General features: G+C 32.4%; 1 protein-coding gene across 4 annotated transcripts in view; it reads left to right on the top strand.

The window, feature by feature from the left end:
- The first annotated feature begins 340 nt into the window (after positions 1-340).
- The window catches only part of LOC113512276 (kinesin-like protein KIF19), a 45,714-nt gene continuing 25,400 nt past the window's right edge, over positions 341-20,654 (top strand). For 2 of the 4 annotated variants that reach the window (XM_052903294.1, XM_052903293.1), the window contains exons 1-4: positions 341-699; positions 3,449-3,517; positions 5,046-5,156; positions 6,109-6,291. In XM_052903294.1, coding sequence (XP_052759254.1) covers positions 625-699; positions 3,449-3,517; positions 5,046-5,156; positions 6,109-6,291 — 438 coding nt within the window. In that variant the 5' untranslated portion in view covers positions 341-624. Of the gene's footprint in view, positions 700-1,080; positions 1,136-3,448; positions 3,518-5,045; positions 5,157-6,108; positions 6,292-20,654 lie in introns of those variants that run through there. The other 2 variants (XM_052903292.1, XM_052903295.1) reach the window with 2 other exon arrangements.

Genomic DNA, 20,654 nt, shown 5'->3' with positions numbered 1-20,654 from the left:
GAAGCTTCGGAAAGACATGTTGGACAGTGCGTAGTACGTTATACTAAGTCTATCCTTTTTTAAGAGATCAGCCCAACTCTACAAACTAACATTAAATACGCCAAAGAATGTAACTTTGTATGAGGTCGTTATGATACATCAAGCGGAAAGAGTGAACGTCTAAAGGAATGAAAACTGTTGCGGTACTGAAAAGGTCACAGAGAATATTAGTATAGATAGACCTATACCATACAGGGGTAATATTATATTTTGTGAGCAGGAGCTGTATGAACTTTGTTTGTGGTTATTACTTGTTGCCACAGCGACCGTCCAAAGCGAAGGTTGTATTTTGACTAGCGTTCAGTCCACGTGAAGTTGCAAAGGCGGAAACCGCCCCAATTGCGCCTCTCTTATTATCGTGTCAAATGAATTAATGAATTGCTCTTCATTTATTGTTTCAACCTTAATTGTTACGGGAGCCAATAATTCTGTATGATTGATTACACCTTGTAAAAGTTTGTTTTTTTTTCTGAACTTTATTAACAGGTATATTTTTTAAGGGTTAATAACGTTAAAACAGTTTGAATGTGCGCGAAGGATAGGTCAGTGGTTCTGTTAAATATCTACATTTAGAGGAGCGATGCAATGACTCAGAGCAATCTAACAACTCCGGATAAACACCATGGTGGTATACGCACCGTTACTGAAGAGAAGTTGATGGTAGGTACTTTATTGAATAGTGGGAGAAAATAGTACACGGTTGGTTTGTGTCCTAATGGTATTACAAAACAGAACTACTGAGTAAATTAGGTACCTACCTATCTAATAGTCTGTTAATATTTCCACCATTAGAATCAAGTTATCGCTACTATGATAAGATTGACGTAACGAATACGGTTGAGATAGATGATGATAAGTGATTACGATCTCGGACTATCTTCGTTAAGTTTGCAAAATATAAATATACTAGGTAAAGTAATGTAAACTAATGCGAAATATATATACTTATAAATATACTACTGGATATGTAACTATTAAAACAGTAAACCAATTAGTTGTTTCAGTATTAGGTATATAGTTGCAAACTTTAACGTAACCCATTACTCAATAACAATTTCTTTCTTCCTGAGAAGATTTTAAGGGTAAAAGAATATGTGTAAGTCATTTATGTCGTGAATTTTGTAAGTAGTTACGAGTATAATCATAATTGTTTTAAGTATTGTTTTGAGCGACTTAGTGTATTTATTTTGGGGTTACAAAATGTTGATTACGATTATAGGCGACTGTTACCACTTAATACTAAATAGGTATTCCGTTTTGTTTGCCATTTTATGTCGCATGTAAAAACTACTAAAAAGAAAAAATAATTATGGATAGGTAAGTAGATACTTATTTTTTCTTCTCTGTGCCTAAGGAAGTCCAAGCAGTTTTTGTAATTTTACAAATTATCTTTGATACCTATTACGGTCACGCTAACAATATATTATAAGGTATCTACCTCCCTAACTTTTCCTTGGATATATAGGAAATTGTATCGAGGCCTTGACCGTTGGTCAGGTAGTAACGACTTTGTAACATGTTAACTCGGAACTGTTTTAGCGCAAAAATATCTCACAGGTATAGAAATAGAACATTGTGCACGGCTGCAATGAATGATGGATGCATAAATATACTTTGTATTTACCTATAGTCAATAGGTAGGTATAGTTAGCATACAGCTGTAGATAGCATATTACTTTTATTACTTATAATAAACTTCTACTAAATAATTTAAAAAATTTAATCAAGTCCAGTTATTTTTATGTGCAATCTAAAAAGAGAAAATATTAAAAAAACTATCCATCGTTTTCGGTTTAGTATCGCATAACTTCTTATAAATAAAATTTCTATATATTTTGATGCAGGCGTAATTTTATGTTAGAACATTGTTGTTTTCCAGTATCACTAACGTGTATTCTGAATATAATAGGTAAGGTATTGGGGACATTAAGTTTTGGCATACAAACAGGCTTTTGGCGAGCAATATACTGTATTGTGCATTCCGATAAAGTTATTTTATCTCTGGTCTCAATGTAATACTTACGTTCTAAGTAGTGGCAATGTATTTTTTTAATGGGTGATAATGGAGTGGTAACCCCACCGCGCTATCAGTATATACCGGCGGGGCACTAGTAAAGGATAATAGGTGAGGATGAAGCAGGTCAGTTAGCTCATCGTGACGAATTCAACAAGAATTGTTCACGATGGTTTCCAGGGGAAACCACGTGGAGGTCGACCTAATAGGATATTGCTAGCAATGGGGCTGTCAAATTCCATTGCTAACAATCCCTTTTCCCCCAGTGGCAATTTATTAGGTAAACCGCGGGCGGTTCTGTAATATCTATCTACACGATTAATATTTATATGCTACATTAAGAATATTTCCATCAGATGGGTAAACATGCCGTTTTAATATAAAGTAATATTTTAGATAGAACTTCAATAAGACTTTAAGAACTTATTATGGGCCACCCAGAAATTAAACTTGTTATTATTTATCAAATTAAAAGTAATCATTATATGAACATATAGTCGGATTGATTCGATTTAAGTTGGTTAAAAGCTTTACTAATTTAATTTTAGTAAGCAGTTATTAGGTAATAATTAAAATACAATAGGTAAAGTCTAAAAGTACATACATACATGGAATCACTGCACTGCACCAAACATGCTACGGATATGAGTGTAACCATTAAAATATATGCATAGGTATAGGCACAGATAAATATAAAATCTTTGTATAGACGTTAATATTATATATACAAAATTAAAAACTGTTAAATTACATGTACTTTGTTATAAATTCATTATAATATAGGTATTATGTATTAGCTCGTCCAATGAGGTGTGATGATTTTCTTTAGTTAAACGAAATAAAGGAACACGCAGCTATTTATTTAATTTTTTTGTCATTGAGATGAAGAATTAGATTTAAAAGTTTCTATTATTACATACATAAATAAGTTAAAGATATCGGACTATTGACGACCTGATATGACCTTATATTTATTGTAAATATTATCATTAGCGATAGGTATCATTCACGTGGAAATCTGTGTGACTAATTTAAATAAAAATTTAAATGTTTTTTTTTGGTGTCACCAATAATTACAAACATTAGATAAACCAACCAATCAACCAAATTTGGACCCAACAACTGACTCTATTATTTACTAGACCAGGGAATACAGAGTTTCTAATTTCTTTTGTTTGAAAATAGATTCATCGAAATGTGTCTACATTGGTGAAAACAATATATTTGGATAATATATACATTTGAATGAATTTTTTTATAATTGATAATATAACAGGTTAGGTACTTATTTCAACGTAAAACAATATGTTGGATTTAGAACCTCCTTCTTGAAAAGTAGGTTAAAAATACAGCAGCATATGTTGTTATCTGTTTTAATTACGGTTTTTCTTGTAGGTGGCGGTGCGTGTGCGACCGCTGCGCAACGATGAAGGTCCTCGCATCGTGCACGTGGTCAGCGATAAGGTGACACTGGAGGCAGATTTGCAACTGATATTATTATAATAATATAACTAATATATTATTTATCTACACTTTTTTGTGCCCAAGCGTGGAGGATGATTATATATAACGAATATGACGAATATATCACATTATTCTGTGATATCCATAGTTCTATCTATAACTACAGCTGTTAATTACTATTTTCAACCTAATTGTGTCATTGCTTTATCTGTGTGGCCACTCCTTTTACCGTAGGTGTTGTAAGAGGCAACTAAGGGAACTTAAGGGTCGAGGATTGGGCAGCAGCGTCTCTCTTAAAACATCTGCAAAGGCTAACTGCGGTTTTTTTCCTTATGGGTGAAAATGGAATGGTAACCCCGCCTGCGCTAACGGCTGGCGGAGCACCAGCGATGAGAATGAAAACGTCCCATCATTAATTCAGCCATGATAGTTTCAGAACCGCGAACGACCTGGTTGGGTATATTGCTGTGATTGTCAATCCAATCCCTTTCCCCCCGGCTAACTGCGGTTGTCAAACCACCTGCCAAGCATGGCAATTACTGGCAAAACCCCCAAATAGGGAAGCCTATGTTCAGCAATGGATTGTTAAGGCTAATATAATATTATCATGTCATTGCTAGAAAGGCGTAGGCCTAATTTATCAAACCGTTTAGACTTCATGCTTTGTCCCAAGGAACTTACATTCATGAAAAATATAATCAAAAGAGTACTTGATGAGCTTGTTTGTCATTCACAACATTCTATAAACATTCAAAAATGATCGGTTTAATTTTAATATCATTAGATCTTAAATATTTTTTGGGCCAAGTGTTTCAGTTTTTGATTTATTTATTTAATTATTTTCAATTTATTTTGAGATTTAATAACAATCAATTCGCTAACCATTGGTTATACTTATAAGTAGATAGCCACAAATATCATCTTCTCTCGATTTACAAAGATGACATTGTTATTAAGATAAGAAACTGTCGAATAATCAAGAAAATTATATATTACTACGATAACAAGACATCGTAAATGGTCTCTGTATATTGTAATTACCTACCACTACTGTGTAATTTTTTTTAATGGGTGATAATGGAATGATAATTCCGACTGCGCTATCGGTATACGCTGGCGGGACACCAGTGAGGGATGATAGGTGACGATGAAAGCAGGTCACTTAGCCCGTCGTGAAGATTTTCACAAAAATTAACTACGATAGCTTTCAGGGGGAATCGCGTGGAGGTCGACCTGATAGGGTATATTGCTAGCAATGAGTTCATTAGACCCCATTACTAACAATCCCTTTCCCCCAGTCCATAAGCTGGTTCACCAGATTAAAAATATGCGATTAGTTTTACGATCTCCTAAACTACCTACAAGTATACATATACATATATACAAGTTTGGTGTTGTTTTTATTCGATGAAACAAAATTTGATCTTTGTTAAAGAAATATTTGCTAACTTTAGATGAATAAGAAGCACAAACTAAAGTAACAGAAGGTTTTACTACATTGACTAAAAAAATATTGTCTTGCCTACAGATGCTGGTTTTAGAAGAGGAGGCAGACAGTCGACGTGACGTTCTGCGACAGCGTCGACTCAACGATAAACATTACGTATATGATCGAGTTTTTGGCGAGGACAGCACGCAAGTACGTCATATTTACTGACGTCATATTCATACCTTTACTTGTATGACGGTGTCGCTATCGTCCTAAAAGTCTAAAAAGTAAATTATAATACATTCATCTCTTTAATTAAGGCAAGTTCACAAATTTACGTGAAGATATCGTTTAAACACCTACTTATTTGTGACAAATTTCAATCCGCGAGTTCGTCCGCGTGACTGAATTGTTTGAATACTATAAAGTATTGATTGATAAAAAGTAGTCTCCTTCTCCATTCCCAATAATTTAATTATGAGTCAATTACGATTAATTGACTCTTAAAGGGTTAATCAATCATAAAAGTACTATGAGGTAACAAACAAATTTCACATTTGTACTATTAGTATCTAAAGATTTCTAGATTGAGATCAAGGTTACATAGAGTCATATAGAGTCAACATTATATACTTGACTATACATATATCAGTAATCAATCCATATGGCAGTGAACCTTTGCGTTACATACATATTTATAACCACATAGTTATGCCTGCGAATATGTCTGACGTATTACATTAAATCGACACTCATGAAACACTCCAAGAAATTTAATTTAGGCTATTAGATATCAATTATAAAAATTAGCACTTTTTATTACAAAAATTAGACTAGAAATAAATAATGAAATATAAATCAGTCATTTTTGGAATTGGTATCTGTTGTTATCTAGTGGAAATAGCTAAATGGGTTAAAAAATATATAATTTTGCAGTCAATTGGGACAATTAGCCCAATTTAAAAATTACGTATATGATATATTACATAAGATACAGCCAGCAGACTATTATAACAGTATGAATTAGATTAATGTTAACTATGGTTTGTTCCAATATAACTTAAAAAGGCAACTAACTTTTGCGGAAATTATCACAGAAACACTCTCTGAATTAGAAATAGATTTACCTACTGTACACTTAATCGGAAGCCTGTCTTTTCAGGAAGATGTTTACGACACAGTTTGTGCCCCACTGGTGGGCGATACTTTGCGGGGGTTTGCCGGGGCTGTGTTCGCTTATGGAGCGACTGGGGCCGGAAAGACTCATACCATGACCGGGCTAATGTCGCGTGCATTGAACCATCTCTTCACGAGCATTGCTGAGAGCGAACATAAGTCTCACGAGGTAATTAATTATCAGTTTCTACTTTTTTAATATTTAATTATTTAGGTATAAAAGGTTCTTTAGTGAAGAAACTGTTCAAGTAAACGATTTGAAAATGTTCAATAGATGAAGATCAGCATTGGTGGCTGAGTTTTAATGATGGGGGTACCTACAGAATATGAATAGATATATTTGTTTGCAGGATTAAAATAGTCGTATAGTAAGTATTTTAAATATTAAAAACCGGTCAAGGGTGTTGTCTTTAACCTGTAAGTACTCGTATGTGGGATTCCTTTTACTGTCGCTTTCAAATCATAGAAGTTATGTATTAATTGCCCCGAAATGAGAAAACTCTTAAATTAAAAAAAGGATTCATAACGCATATTGCGTATTAATTTTACGAATTCCCGGAAAATTTATTTTATAATAAAAAGAAAAAAATTTTTTGGCCATACGATGAGCGATGGCAACCCGGAGTAGAGCGTATAGCTAATTCCCGCAGAAAACTGTATAATAATAGTAAATTTTAAAAGCCGCTCATGTTGATTTTGCATTATTTCGTGACAGGCATAAAAATAAGCGGTAAAAGCATTGTTGAACACGAGTCACGTTACCTAGGCAAAATAAATATGCATCGTAAAATTTTACTTTTATTAAAGAAAGAGGTTCTTTCAATGATGTGTTCTATCGTCAGTGCGTCATACAAAGGTGTAATTGTAGGGAATTTGGTTGAATGGAAGCTAATAGCGTGTCTCCATTATTCATTCAGCAGACACTTCCGGCAAGGTCGAACCGGTGGTGGAACGGCGGCATACTTATTCCACCGCATCGTGATGAAAAGTCGACCTTCTCATGACTTTTCTTTCATTAGTTCTTTCGCAGATATCTATTAAGATATGTTTTGTCAATTCTCCTTCAATATTTGCTAGAATGCTCAAACCTAAAAATAATTGTAAGTGTGAGAACCCCAAATTAATATTTATCTGAATTATAGGAACATGACGATTATTATATAAATTAAAAGTTTTTTAATTTATGATAAATAAATAAATTCTCTCCATTTTAAAATATAGTCTCATTTAAAAGAACTTATTGAAAAGATAATCAAGTTTTGTTAAAATTATCATATAAGTATTTTCTAAATGTTATTAAGTAGTAAACAATCGAAATATTGAATTAATTAATTAATTTTTTATTTATCCTATTGTTGGATATCAGTATTATGGTCAGACCAATTATCGTTTATTTATATTTTTGTTGGGTTCTATTAGGAAAGACTATACCTAAATACCTACTAATACCACTAACATTTATATTCAAAGAACTACCGTTCACAATCGATAACCATGATCCTGTGGGATTTGGTCTGTAGATCAGTCAGTCTGTTTCTCCAGACAAGCAGATTATTTACTTTTAGTAGCTGTATTACAGTTAATTATATTTTATTGTGAATTATAGTGAAATTAAAATCTGATTTGACATTATATTAATAAATGTAACTATCACTATTCTAACAAATGATGAGAAATAAGGTTATGAGTAAAGATAATATGGAAATATTTTAGGTAAATATATAGGTATACCCACTGTGTTTCACGATAATATTCACTCAATTTACAGGATGGCTCGTGACTTTAGCAGCCTTCGTTTATTGTTTAGTTTACTTTTAATATGTATACTTATTTATACATTCCATAAATAATATGCGCTGGGTGTGTACATACCTAGGTACCAAGTTTTACGGTAATTATAATTTTTCACTGCTAGTCCCATAAACAATTTTTCTTTGCAATAAATTCAAATATATTTTATATAGGTGCACAATAAAGTCCCTTAGGGAATAAAATTGATATTATTTGATCATACACACTAAATAAATTTTAATCAGTAATATTACAAGATTTTAATAAAATTTGATAGAAAAATTAACCATGCACTGACTTAACACAGAGTATATTTTTTATTATAATTTATTTGGGCAAACTCGAAAACAACAGCTACTTTATTATAAAAGATTATTATACTTTGTTTACTGTTTTTTTTACTCTCCTCATACAGTTAATTGTTTGATACAAAAATATTCTATATATTTATTTGCGTGTATTTACGAGTCTAAATACACACAAATAAATACATAGAATATTTCTGTACTATCTTTACAAATCAATTAAGTATTTTTGTGTACATTTATATTACTGTAATTATATGTTTACCATGTATAAATATGTTAAGTATTAGTAGTATATGTTTCTTCAATTCAACGCATCGCCTATTTCTCTGTTTGCTCAATGGTTGACAGCTAAAAGACACAGTGTTAAGTCCGCCAGATGTACTGTGCATTAAAGCTTAAATAAATAAAATAAATGTATACTGACAACCAACTATTTAAAATCAAATAAGAATTTAATACTGTGAATAGTCATAATTAATATAAACTTTAAATGGAAATGTTTTTATGTTATAATATATTTTCTTTTTTCAAATATTTTCATTAATTATATCACCTGTAGGTACTTAATTACAACGAATCACCGCAGTTTATGGAAATGTAACGCAAGACCTTGACCGACCGGAATCAGCTTAACAGCCTCATTTCTTATGCATATTCACGAAGGTTGCTAGAACTGCACGCTTCACGAATTTCACAATTATTTATTATCCCTAATATACGCAATCGTATAATTATTTTATGCCACACCAGCTTGGAAAGTAGCTACTTTTTTAAAATAGGGGAAAAAGTAATACCATAGCTAAATTTTGTTTAAAGATCTATTATTAAACCTGTTTTTTTGTTTGTATTCCTGTAAAAGAAATGTCTATTTATTTAGATTCGCAGTATAATGAAAGTAGCTACTCTTACTTATTACTATGGTAGTAACTATTTGCGCGCCAAAACGTAAATTTATTGCATAAGAATAAAAAAAGGTTGTATTTTAAATTTAAATCGAAAAAGTAATAGGCAACTCGAGTACCTACCACAGATTTGAGAGATAGGTACCTATCTACCGAAGCGATTTTGTTTATAAAGAAATTAATAATAAATTCAATTTAACATATAAGATGAGGAAAATTTCCTATAAGATAAATCTAAATTACTACTTTGAATAAAATATTTCTTTATGTTATCAGTTATAATAGGTACTTTATTATTACCAGAGGGAGACTTTGTACAACCAGTAAAAAGCGTAAAATAAAATAAAAACCTATTTTCAGCTATTTGAACTGAAAATGCCTATATAGTTTGGAGGAATGTTAAATATTCGTTTATGAAAAAAAAAAAATAACTCTCCGATAGGATTTGAAACTCGTACGTGTGTTTCTAATTAGGTACGTCAAGTACTGTCGTTATCCAACTATCAGTTGAGATTTTTTCAATCTTTAAATATTAGATAACATCTGACGTAGGTTGCCTACGTTTTATATCTCTGTAGTCAGTAAGATCACAATTTGATACGTTTATGACCTTATTTAATTACAGGATAAAGTAAATAGGTACCTAGCATCTAAATAATTTATGATGACCGTACTTATTATACTCCATTAAATTTATTTTTTAATTTTCGTTCGATGTTTATAATTCTATAAGCTACGAATTAAAAAATCCTCGTTTGTAGTTTTAGTGTAAGTAGATGGTATCGTGAAGCGTTACTGGCACCGTGCAAGGTCACTGCCGGCGTCCCCCTCGCGTGATTGACACACCGGGGGAACCATTAAAGTATCGCACCGTTTTTCATATTTTGTCATTATCGTTTTTACATTAGAACGACGTATTGAATGATTCAAAAGTTCTTTGTAATCAAACATGATTTTTAATATATAGAAAATAGTGGTTAAAAAATATTTTTGTTTATTTTTTATGATTTTAATGATGGATGTAAGGCATTGCAAGGAATGATAGCCCCGCTTACTCTATAGGATTACGCTGATTAAATAATGATAGGGGAGGATAAAGTCAAGTAGTTGGGGCCACTGTGTCATCATTCTTTATAGGATATGTTATCATAGAGTGCACTTGTACAACTGTTACCGTTGGGGGGAAGGGAATATTAGTAATGCGGACTACTAGTCCCATTGCTAGCAATATACCTTGTCAGGTCGACCTCCACGTGGTTCCCCCTGAAAACCATCGTGCTGAATTCCAGATGTATTCATCATGGTGAGCTAACTGACCTGCTATTTCATACTCATCTATCATCCCTCAGTGGTGACCTGCCAGCGTATTATGTTAGTTAAATTCCATTAGCATGCAATAAAAACAACTTACCATTGTGGTAAACTTAACACTCTTTATGCTTTCATTTCGCATATACTAACGAATAACTATAAAGAGACGATACTAATAATAACACCTCAGCAACACTAAATATACGTGTCGCTTATGGTATTCTTTTAGAATTACACTGGCTATATCATATACCCGTACTAGCTTTTCAGGGTGAAATGCAACAATGTACGCTTTGCTGTTTCAACGTAGAAATAAATAGGTAATCAAAAAGAGATAGCTATTCCAGCAAGTTAAATGAAACTCTTGCACGTTAAACGTACAGTGTGAAATCGAAATCACTAAAATATTCTTTTATGGGGTGTGTTAGAAGGGGATTTTTAATGTTTGTTTTTTTTATTATTTGTATTCCTTATATAAATACTTGTTCGAATAACCAGCCAGCTATTATAATGTATCAGATACTACCGGCTGGCTTTGTAGTACTTGAATTGTTCATAGTGTTCGTATTAAATCGTTAAGTATTTCAAAAGATTTTATATATTTGTTCAAAATTTTGTCTCTACTTCATTACTTTGTCAATATAGTATGTACTGAAAAAAATAAACTTATAAATACAGATTGACTTATGAATAACTCAGGTAATTCAATTGATCAAAATATGTACATAGACAAATAAAAATTATATTTTCTATTTTGCTAAAGCGCATGTATTATATTCCTAGATTAAGAATAGTAAGTATTTAGGCATTTATAGGTTAGTTAGGATTCGACATTTAATTTCAAGCACTGAAATTGCCTTTCTGCTCACCTACGCTAGTTGACGTCATGAAGTGGCTCAATAGAAGAAAGCATCGTTGTAATTTAAATATTCATGCTAATAGCCATCAGAGAATTGACCTTTAATCCATATACTGACAATATAAAAGTGAAGAAATATATGAAATATAGAATTAGACATATTATGTAGTCACCTAAGATTACCATTTACAGATGTCTGAAGGGGGATTCCTTCACTTTATATAAACTTCTAATTAATATGTTTTGTAATATACAGATACTTATTAGTTTAATATTTCAATATTTTTTCGTAACCAGTATATAATTTAGTTTTTGTTAATGTATAATATAATATAAATACAAAAAAAGTATTTGAGTATATCTATTAGTTATCTAGTACCCATAGTACAATTTCTCTTTAGGATTGGATGGCTCTGTGTGACATGCCCAAGGGTATTATTATTTTTTAATATAACAGTTGATCGGTGGATAATAATGAATATTTTTGTTATAAAGTGGAAACAATAATTAGACGATAATAACTAATATACTGTATTGAGTTACTTGGTTGGTTATTGTATGACACGGACATAAGTTTTAAGCGATTCCTGTAATAGGTTCTAAATTCGCTACTAATTAATTTTGTATGTTTATTTTTGCAATCGTTAATGTTTATTCACATCCTTATTTATTGTTCTATATTAATTTTATTGTATTGAATAATAACTATCGTGAGTAATACTCTATATAGTTATTTATGTCAGATTTACTCATCTTTTAAATTCAGGGATATCCAATTACTTTCAAATTCAATAGAAGGTCTTATTCATGAGTGCAGTTCATGATTGTACCGTCAGTAGCACTGCGGTACTAGTTTGAGTTCGAAACTGGTTGGGCATCCCCGAAATTAAAATGTGATAAAGCCGACATAAATCATTAATTTTTTTATGCTTGAGCTGTTTATCTTTTCTGTGGAGCAAAAATCATCGTGTTTAAATCAACTTCGTCGTCGGTCATTAATGCGACATCAGAAGGCCTACCATGAAATGATTTCTGAAATTTCGGAGCCGAACGAAACACAAATTTGATGTTAAAATTACATAATACATACAGTTTAAAAATACTAAAAATGTTATAATATCATTCCTTTGAACTTGTAGGGTAGAATTTATACGAAATATTAATCTCCATTTACTAGGTCGATTTTGGTATAAATAAAAAGGCGAAATTGAGTCCGAAAATTTGGATTTTATTTCATGGTAGACCTCCTCTTTACAAATGATGTACTTGGAATTCGATGACCATATATTTTACAATTACTCTTCATGATGTGTCAAGAAACACGGACAAAAAAGTAAACTTTTCAATAATTTTTATTTTACCTATCGAGGTCTACGATTAGGCGTAATGACCTTAATTACTTACTTTTAGCTGAAGTTTAAATACCGCTATAAAACATTTTCGTGAAAGTAATATGTATTTTTTTTAAAGGGTGATTATGATATGGTAAGCTCGCCTGCGTATTGGTATTCGCTGGCGAGACACCAGGGAGGGTAACCCCGCCTGCGCTAACGGGATACGCTGACACCAGAGAGGGATGATAGGTGACGATAAAAGAAGGTCAGTTTGCCCATCGTGATGAATTCCATTAGAACAAACCACGATAGTTTCCAGGGGGAACCGCGTGGAGGTCGACCTGATGGGATGTATTGCTAGCAATGGCTCAGACCCCGATACTAACAATCCCTTTCCTCCCAGTAATGTATATTATATATAAGTAATAAAAATATCTAGTAAAAATAGTTGGCAATTACAATATTCAGGTAGCAGTTGATAGCAATTACTTATGGTGTTGGCATGAGCGATTTTCAACCACGTGTCACGGACGGGCGGCGAGGCGGGCGGGGCCGCGGGGGCGCCCATGTTGATGTGCGCTCTATCTGATAAGGAAATTTTGCGCCGATACTGATTACCTATCTAATGTAACTAGTGCAGCGGTTTTTATACCTACTATTTATATGTTTCAAATACTATTAATTAACATTGACATTTTATTGAATTTCAGTATATTAGGACTTATCATTTACTCAAGACAAATTTATCATCTTAATTATATATATGTATAGCACACATGACATGATCCATTTGTTTTTATTAATTGAAGTGGGCAAACCGACAGTATACATCATAATCTTCCTAGGCTTATTCCAATTATATAAATTTTGATTGTAATTCGTTTTTGTCCATATTACCCAAGGTTTTGGCTTTTAGTTTTATAACCGGCCACCTGCCTGACATTAATCCTCCTTTGGAAATCAACCAACAGTATACATATTATATATAAAAAAAAAATGTAATTTAATTTTTTTGTGTGACATGTTGATATGTATGTTATACCTGAAGCAGGTGTATACAACGTTGACTATATAGATTACATACACATTAATAGAAGAATATAATTGAATAAATAAATTTTACAATAAATACATATTAATTATTATTTTTAACATACACAATTTGTGAAAGATGGTGTTCTTGATTAGGTATAATGTTCTTTTTTGTTGCGTTCTATGTATTGTCTGTGTATAGATACAAATTATTTTATATTCTACTAAACCGTTTTTACTAAATAATGCTTTCGAAAATTATAGTTGTAATTTTATGAGTAACTCATTAAAGGAAGTTTTAGGCCGAACAAATAAAGATTGGTAGACAAATAATTAAGTAATTAATAATGACTTCAAATCATATTCACTAAATGTGTTCAAAACGATTTTTTAACAATAACACTATTCAAATACTCCCTCACCTACTTACTTTAGGTATTACACTGCCAATAATGTGAACTTCACCACCTAGACTGTTGAACTTGTGCCAGTTTATTACAAAAATCGAATGAACGAATGAATCAGACTTTGATAGAGTATCCGCCTCACCTTAGTCGATGTACTTTGTGGTGATAGACACTTCTTTTGTATTTTGAAAATAGTAAAGTATCTATGTTTTGTCGTTTTAGTACTTTTCGACTTTTTCGTATTTAAGGTCGATAATCAAGTGTATGGTTCTCTTGGTGGTAACCTAATGGATACCGTCATAGGTATATAAAATAAAATATCTGAGGTCGGATTATTCATAATACCATCAAGTTTTGATGCTTATTTATTTATAATAGCTACTTATATATCGTAATATGTATTTTTTCGAATAAAATGTTTGACAGTACGTGAATAAATAATAATATAAGTATTATTTGTAAGGTTCTTTTTTTATTTTATTTCTATTTAGGTAATTAGGTTGGTACATCTAGATATATTGACATATCTACACATATTTACGTATTTCTTTATCTCTTATTAGAGGAGGTATGAAATAATGAAACCTCAAACCGACTGGGATATGGCAATGAAATTAATAGTGTAGAGGCATAACGTCTTTGTTCGCACTCCAAGTTGCATAGAAAAAATATCTACTTGACAGAGATTTTTTTTAATTGATGATAATGGAATGGTTACCTCGCCTGCGCTATCGATATACGCTGGTGGGGCACCAGTGAGGGATGATAGGCGACGATGAAAGCAGGTCAGTTAGCCTATCCTGACGAATTCAACTAGAATTAACCACGATGGTTTCCAGGGAGAACCACGTGGAGGTCGACCTGACACAGTATATTGCTAGTAATGGGGCTATTTGACCCCATTACTAACTATCCCTTTCCCCCCACTTGACAGAGATTGTGGCTATAAAAGAATAATCTTGTTTATGTTTTACAACCGAATAATACCTTATAGTCAACTATATATTGTCTAGACTAGAAGGTAATGATAGTTTTATACTTCTATTTTATTTACTTTTAAATTTGTGTCAGGTCAAGTCTTTAACGTCCAATAACCGGGAAGTTAATATATTATGCATCATATCTATTAAGTCGCTGAAGGTTAGTTATTTTTCTTGCCTTCTACTCTATAATTTTACTTTACACCTAAGTACTAGTCATGGAGCAGTTTTATTTGCCAGCTCGCTCGCATTTATGATATCGAATTAATGTACAATTTATCTCTATTGGTACTATATTGGCGATACAGATAGATTTATTAAAAGCGTAGGACTAAATTTGTAATTATACTTGTAAAATAGTACTAAACGAACAATTAATGAACTTTTTGTTCGTTTAGTCAAAATCATACTGCTAATAGAAGAACTAAACTGTCGAAAAAAGCGCGGGAAACGTTTAAAAAAGCGGGAGTGTTTTTTGATCTTCTTTAAATTAATTTTATTTTTAATTATATAAGGATTAGTCTTATTTATATATTGTGTATTAGATTGTATATATAATTGTATATTTTGTAGTAATAGTGTTTGTTGCTGTAAATATTGGTAAGTAAATTACCTATATTAATTAGACATTATGGATCCACCTATAGACCCTGGGGGGACAACCCCCAGGTGTCTGCAAATATAACTATCCCATTTAATAATAGTTTTGATATATTGGGTGAATCTAGTATGGACACAGATGGTTCTAGCGTTGCAAGTTCTAAACGTAAGCGAGTACGTGGCGAACGTCGCATTTGCAAACATTGCAATAAAAAACGAAGGAGGCACACCAAAGGTCTCGAATCTAAAATTAAAGATAGTGATTGTCAATGTATTGAGGATGAGAATCAAACTCAAGTATCAATACCAGTTGTAAATAATACCGAGTCTGTTAAACCTGCTTCTCCACCCAGTACTTTAAGCAGAACTTTGTACAATGCCGAGGATGTAGCTCCTTATGTCGTTCATGTACAAAAAAATGAAACACATCCTAATGATAACACTACATTACATCCTATTGCATTTGGTCGCTTTTTACACACTAATAAGATAAATAATATAGTGAATGGTAGCCTCAAAAGAATAGGAAGAAACCGTTTATCGCTTTCTTTCTCAAATTTTGAAAATGCAAATGCATTTTTAAATAATAGTCACTTAGAAACACATAATTTTAAGGCATTTATACCTTCTTTCCATGTAACCCGTATGGGAATTGTGAGGGGTATTCCTAAAGATTGGACAGAAGAGGAAGTAATCCAAAATATATCAGTACCGATAGGTTGTGGGAAAATTCTAAAAACCAGAAGAATAAAGAAAAAGACAATTAATGAAGGACAACCAAGTTTTATTAATACTGAAACCATTGTTATTACTTTTGATGGACAAATATTGCCAAAAAGAGTATTTATGTTTTACACATCATTAACTGTAGATTTGTACATTTACCCCACTATCCAATGCTATAACTGCTGTAGGTTCGGACATGTCAAGATGCAGTGTCGTTCAAATCCTCGGTGTTATAAATGCAGGCTAAATCATACAGGTGATAAATGTGAAGTAGATGAGGAAAATGTTTCTTGTATCTTGTGTAATGGTTCTCATTCAGCAATTAGTAAGAAATGTCCTGAATATGCACGTCAGAAAGCCATTAAAGAAACAATGGCCCACAGTTGTGTTTCTTATGCTGAAGCATCAAAATTTCATCCTCCCACTTCTAAACTATATTCAGATGTATTAACATCATCATCTCTGTCTAATAAATCTCATTTTCAATCTTCTTTCCTCAAAGAGAAATCATCATTACCACATATTCAATCATCATATAAAAAAACAGTTACACTTAAACCACGCTCTCCTCAAAAAGCACAACAAGGATATGATCGTTCTGCCCATGAAGCCATAGTTAAGGAATATAATATTCCTGCTCCCTCTAATGGTTGTGCATTATCATCAAATAATATTGACAATAATCAATCCATCATTGATATTATTCTCATGCTTATTAAAGTGTTATCGCAATCAAAAATGATACAAACAACTTTACCACCGTCCAACGATGCCATGTACAATGTATTTTCTCAATTATTAACTTCTCACAATGGATTACAAAGTCCAAATAATTCAGTGGAACTGTCGTAGCATAACAAATAAGAAATCAGACTTATTTTATTTGATTAATAAATATAATCCTTTTATAATAGCTCTACAAGAGACTTGGTTAAAGCCAGGATATCCTTTTAGGATTTCAGGCTTTACAAGTCTCCGTGATGATAGAGCTGACGGATATGGCGGTGTTGCCATATTGGTCAAAAACTCCCTTCTTTTTTCTTCTTTTTCGCTTCCTGTATATAGCGGCATTAATGCAGCTGCTATAATTATAAATGGTATCCGTTTTGTTACTTTATATATTCCTGATCCTACATGCCAAATATATTCACAACTAGAACAATTATTTTCAATTTTACCTAAACCTTTTCTCGTAATGGGCGATTTTAATGCTCAGCACCAATCGTGGGGCAGTTCTACTTCTAATTTTTATGGTGGAAAACTCCTGACGATAATTGACACTTACAACTTATGTATTATTAACTCAGATGTACCGACACGTAGAACTGCACCGAATGAAGGGTTTAGTGCTCCTGATATTTCAATATGTTCTTCTGATTTAGCTTCTTCACTGTCGTGGTATCCTCATTCCTCTACCTTCGGAAGCGATCACTTTCCCCTCATTCTTTCTTTTCCAATTTCCATTCCCTCAAGTCGAAAGAGTGGTCCTCGACTTAAATATAATTTATCAAATGTAGACTGGAATATTTACAAACAATATTTAGATAATAAAATATCGGAGTTACCTATTGTTTATCATGGAAATGAACATCAATGTTGTAATGACTTGATAATTAATATGAAGGAGGTTGCTGATTTATTATTTCCTGTTAAAAATAGTGCTTCAGGGAAAATTCCCTCCCCACCTTGGTGGGACAAAGATTGTACGGAAGCAATTAAAAATCGTAAAGAGGCTGAAAAAAATTATAATAATTACATGACATCAGAAAATTTTGAAATTTACACCGCAGTTTCACGTTCTACTCAAAAACTACTGAAAAAAAGAAATTGGAAGGTTGGAGAAGATTTTGTTCTTCTATCTGTCCAGAAGTTAATTCATCAGTCGTTTGGAATAATATTAAAAGATTCAGATCTGCCTTTAGTGATCATACATCACGTTCTGCACTCGATTTAACTTTAGCGAATAAATTTTTAGATCGCCTTGCTCCTAGTTATGTGCCGGAATGCCTTTACAATATTTCTCTATCCGTCTCTGACGAATTATCCGAACTTGAGTCTCCTTTTACTCTTGTAGAACTTAAAGGTGTTCTAGCTTGTATTAAAGACTCTGCACCGGGAGAAGACGGTATACCGTATTCCTTTTTTAAAAATGCTAGCGATGCGACATTAATTTACTTTTTAAATATAATTAATTCCATAATTATTTCGGGAAATATACCTACTTCATGGAAGTCTCAGATTATTATACCATTTCTAAAGCCTCATAAACCACCTTCTGAACCATCTTCATACCGTCCTGTTGCACTTTCCTCTGTCTTACTAAAGCTAGCTGAACATTTAGTGAAGAACCGTCTAGAATGGTTTTTAGAAAGTAATAACTTACTATCCCCGAACCAGTTTGGTTTTAGGAAAGGTAAGAGCACCTTAGATAATGTGAGCATTCTTATTTCAGATATTCATATAGCTTTCTCACAAAATTTGTCAATCCTCTCAGCCTTTTTAGATATAAATTCTGCCTATGATAATGTAATAATTTCTATTTTAAAAACTAAATTACAAGCTCTAAATGTACCGGTAATGCTTTCTAATTTCATTATTAATATTTTATCAGAAAGAACAATATATATGAATTTAGATGAAGATACCAAATTATCTAGAACAGTATGGAAAGGCCTTCCACAAGGATCTGTTCTCAGTCCAATCTTATTTAACATATACACATACGATCTAGAATTATTCCTTGATAAATCCGTCAAAATTTTACAATATGCTGATGATCTTTTATTATATTTTATTGCGAAGTCCATAGAATCTGCTTCTGCCAAATTATCTGATTCATTAGATTTGTTAAAAACGTGGTTAGATGCAAATGGTCTTAATCTTTCTGTAACCAAGAGTAGTGTAGTTTTGTTTTCAAGAATGAGATCACCGCAACAAATTAAGGTGCTTTATGATAACTCATACATTCCTATAAAGACTGAAATTAAATTTTTAGGTATCGTGCTAGATAATAAATTAACAGGTCTGTCCCACTGTAATTATATTTCTACGAAATGTGAGCGTAACCTCAACATTCTTAGGTGCCTTGCTGGAGTTTGGTGGGGAGCACATCCCGTTTCACTAAAACTTGCTTATAATGGTCTTATAAGGAGTGTCATTGATTATGGAACTTTTTTGTTAGCTCCAGGAAGTTCATTTGCTTTTAAGAAATTGGATTTAATTCAATCAAAGGCCTTGAGGATTATCTCTGGAGCAATGAAATCAAGTCCAATCAATGCTTTACAGCTCGAAGTCGGTGATCCACCTTTGGTTTTAAGAAGGCAATATCTATCTGATCGCTTCTTTTTTCGTTGTTTACAATTATCTGATCATCCGCTTATTCAAAAGTTATCTCAACTACATATCTTTATTTCGTCTTCATCTTATTGGAAACATAAAAAACCTCCATGTTTAATACAAAGTTATGAAAAATATAAATCCATAGAATCTCCCACTTTTACATCGTCCTGTTTTCCCATTTATAAATGCTCATATCAATCTTTAGTTTTATCTCCTAATATTAAATATGATTTTGGGTTATCAAAAAATGATTCAGAATTGAATGCCAAATTTATGTTTATAACTGACATTGAATGGAATGAATGGCACTACATCTTTACTGATGCATCAAAACCAGACAATAGCGGTTGTGTAGGTGTGGGTGTGTTTCATTCACAATTTAATATCGTTCAAAAAATTAAACTTCCACCGGAGTCTTCAGTTTTTACCGGGGAATGTTATGGTATTTTAAAAGCTGTAGAATATATACTTTTAATGAAATTACATAAGGCAATAGTTTTCACTGACTCTATGAGCTCTTTGCAAGCTCTAGCCAAATATCCGTTTAAATCAAAACCAGTTTATCCCATTATTTGTGACATAAGACAAAGTCTTTATCTTTGCATGTTGAGAGGTTATTCCGTTTCTTTTGCCTGGTTACCAGGACACAGTGGTATTAGCGGCAATGACAAAGCTGACCTTATTGCAAGAGAGGCTGTAACTTGTGGTGATATGTATCCGTATCATAATTACTGTAGTGACCTAGCTTGTCTCCCAAAAATATATTTAAGGTATGCCTGGAAGGAATATTGGGAAAAAACAAGTACAATAAAAGGAAGATTTTATCGTCTTATACAACCCGATATTCCTTTCAAACCATGGTTTTGTAAATTAAAGCTTGGAAAGACCACAACAACTATTATAACTCGTATGCGTCTAGGTCACGTATGCACACCTTCTCATT

Source organism: Galleria mellonella, unplaced genomic scaffold, assembly GCF_026898425.1.
Source record: "Galleria mellonella isolate WM207_F2 unplaced genomic scaffold, CSIRO_AGI_GalMel_v1 utg139, whole genome shotgun sequence".
Classification (NCBI taxonomy): domain Eukaryota; kingdom Metazoa; phylum Arthropoda; class Insecta; order Lepidoptera; family Pyralidae; genus Galleria; species Galleria mellonella.
The sequence above is the reverse complement of the archived record's forward strand: the minus strand, read 5'-3'. Positions and strand labels throughout refer to the sequence as shown.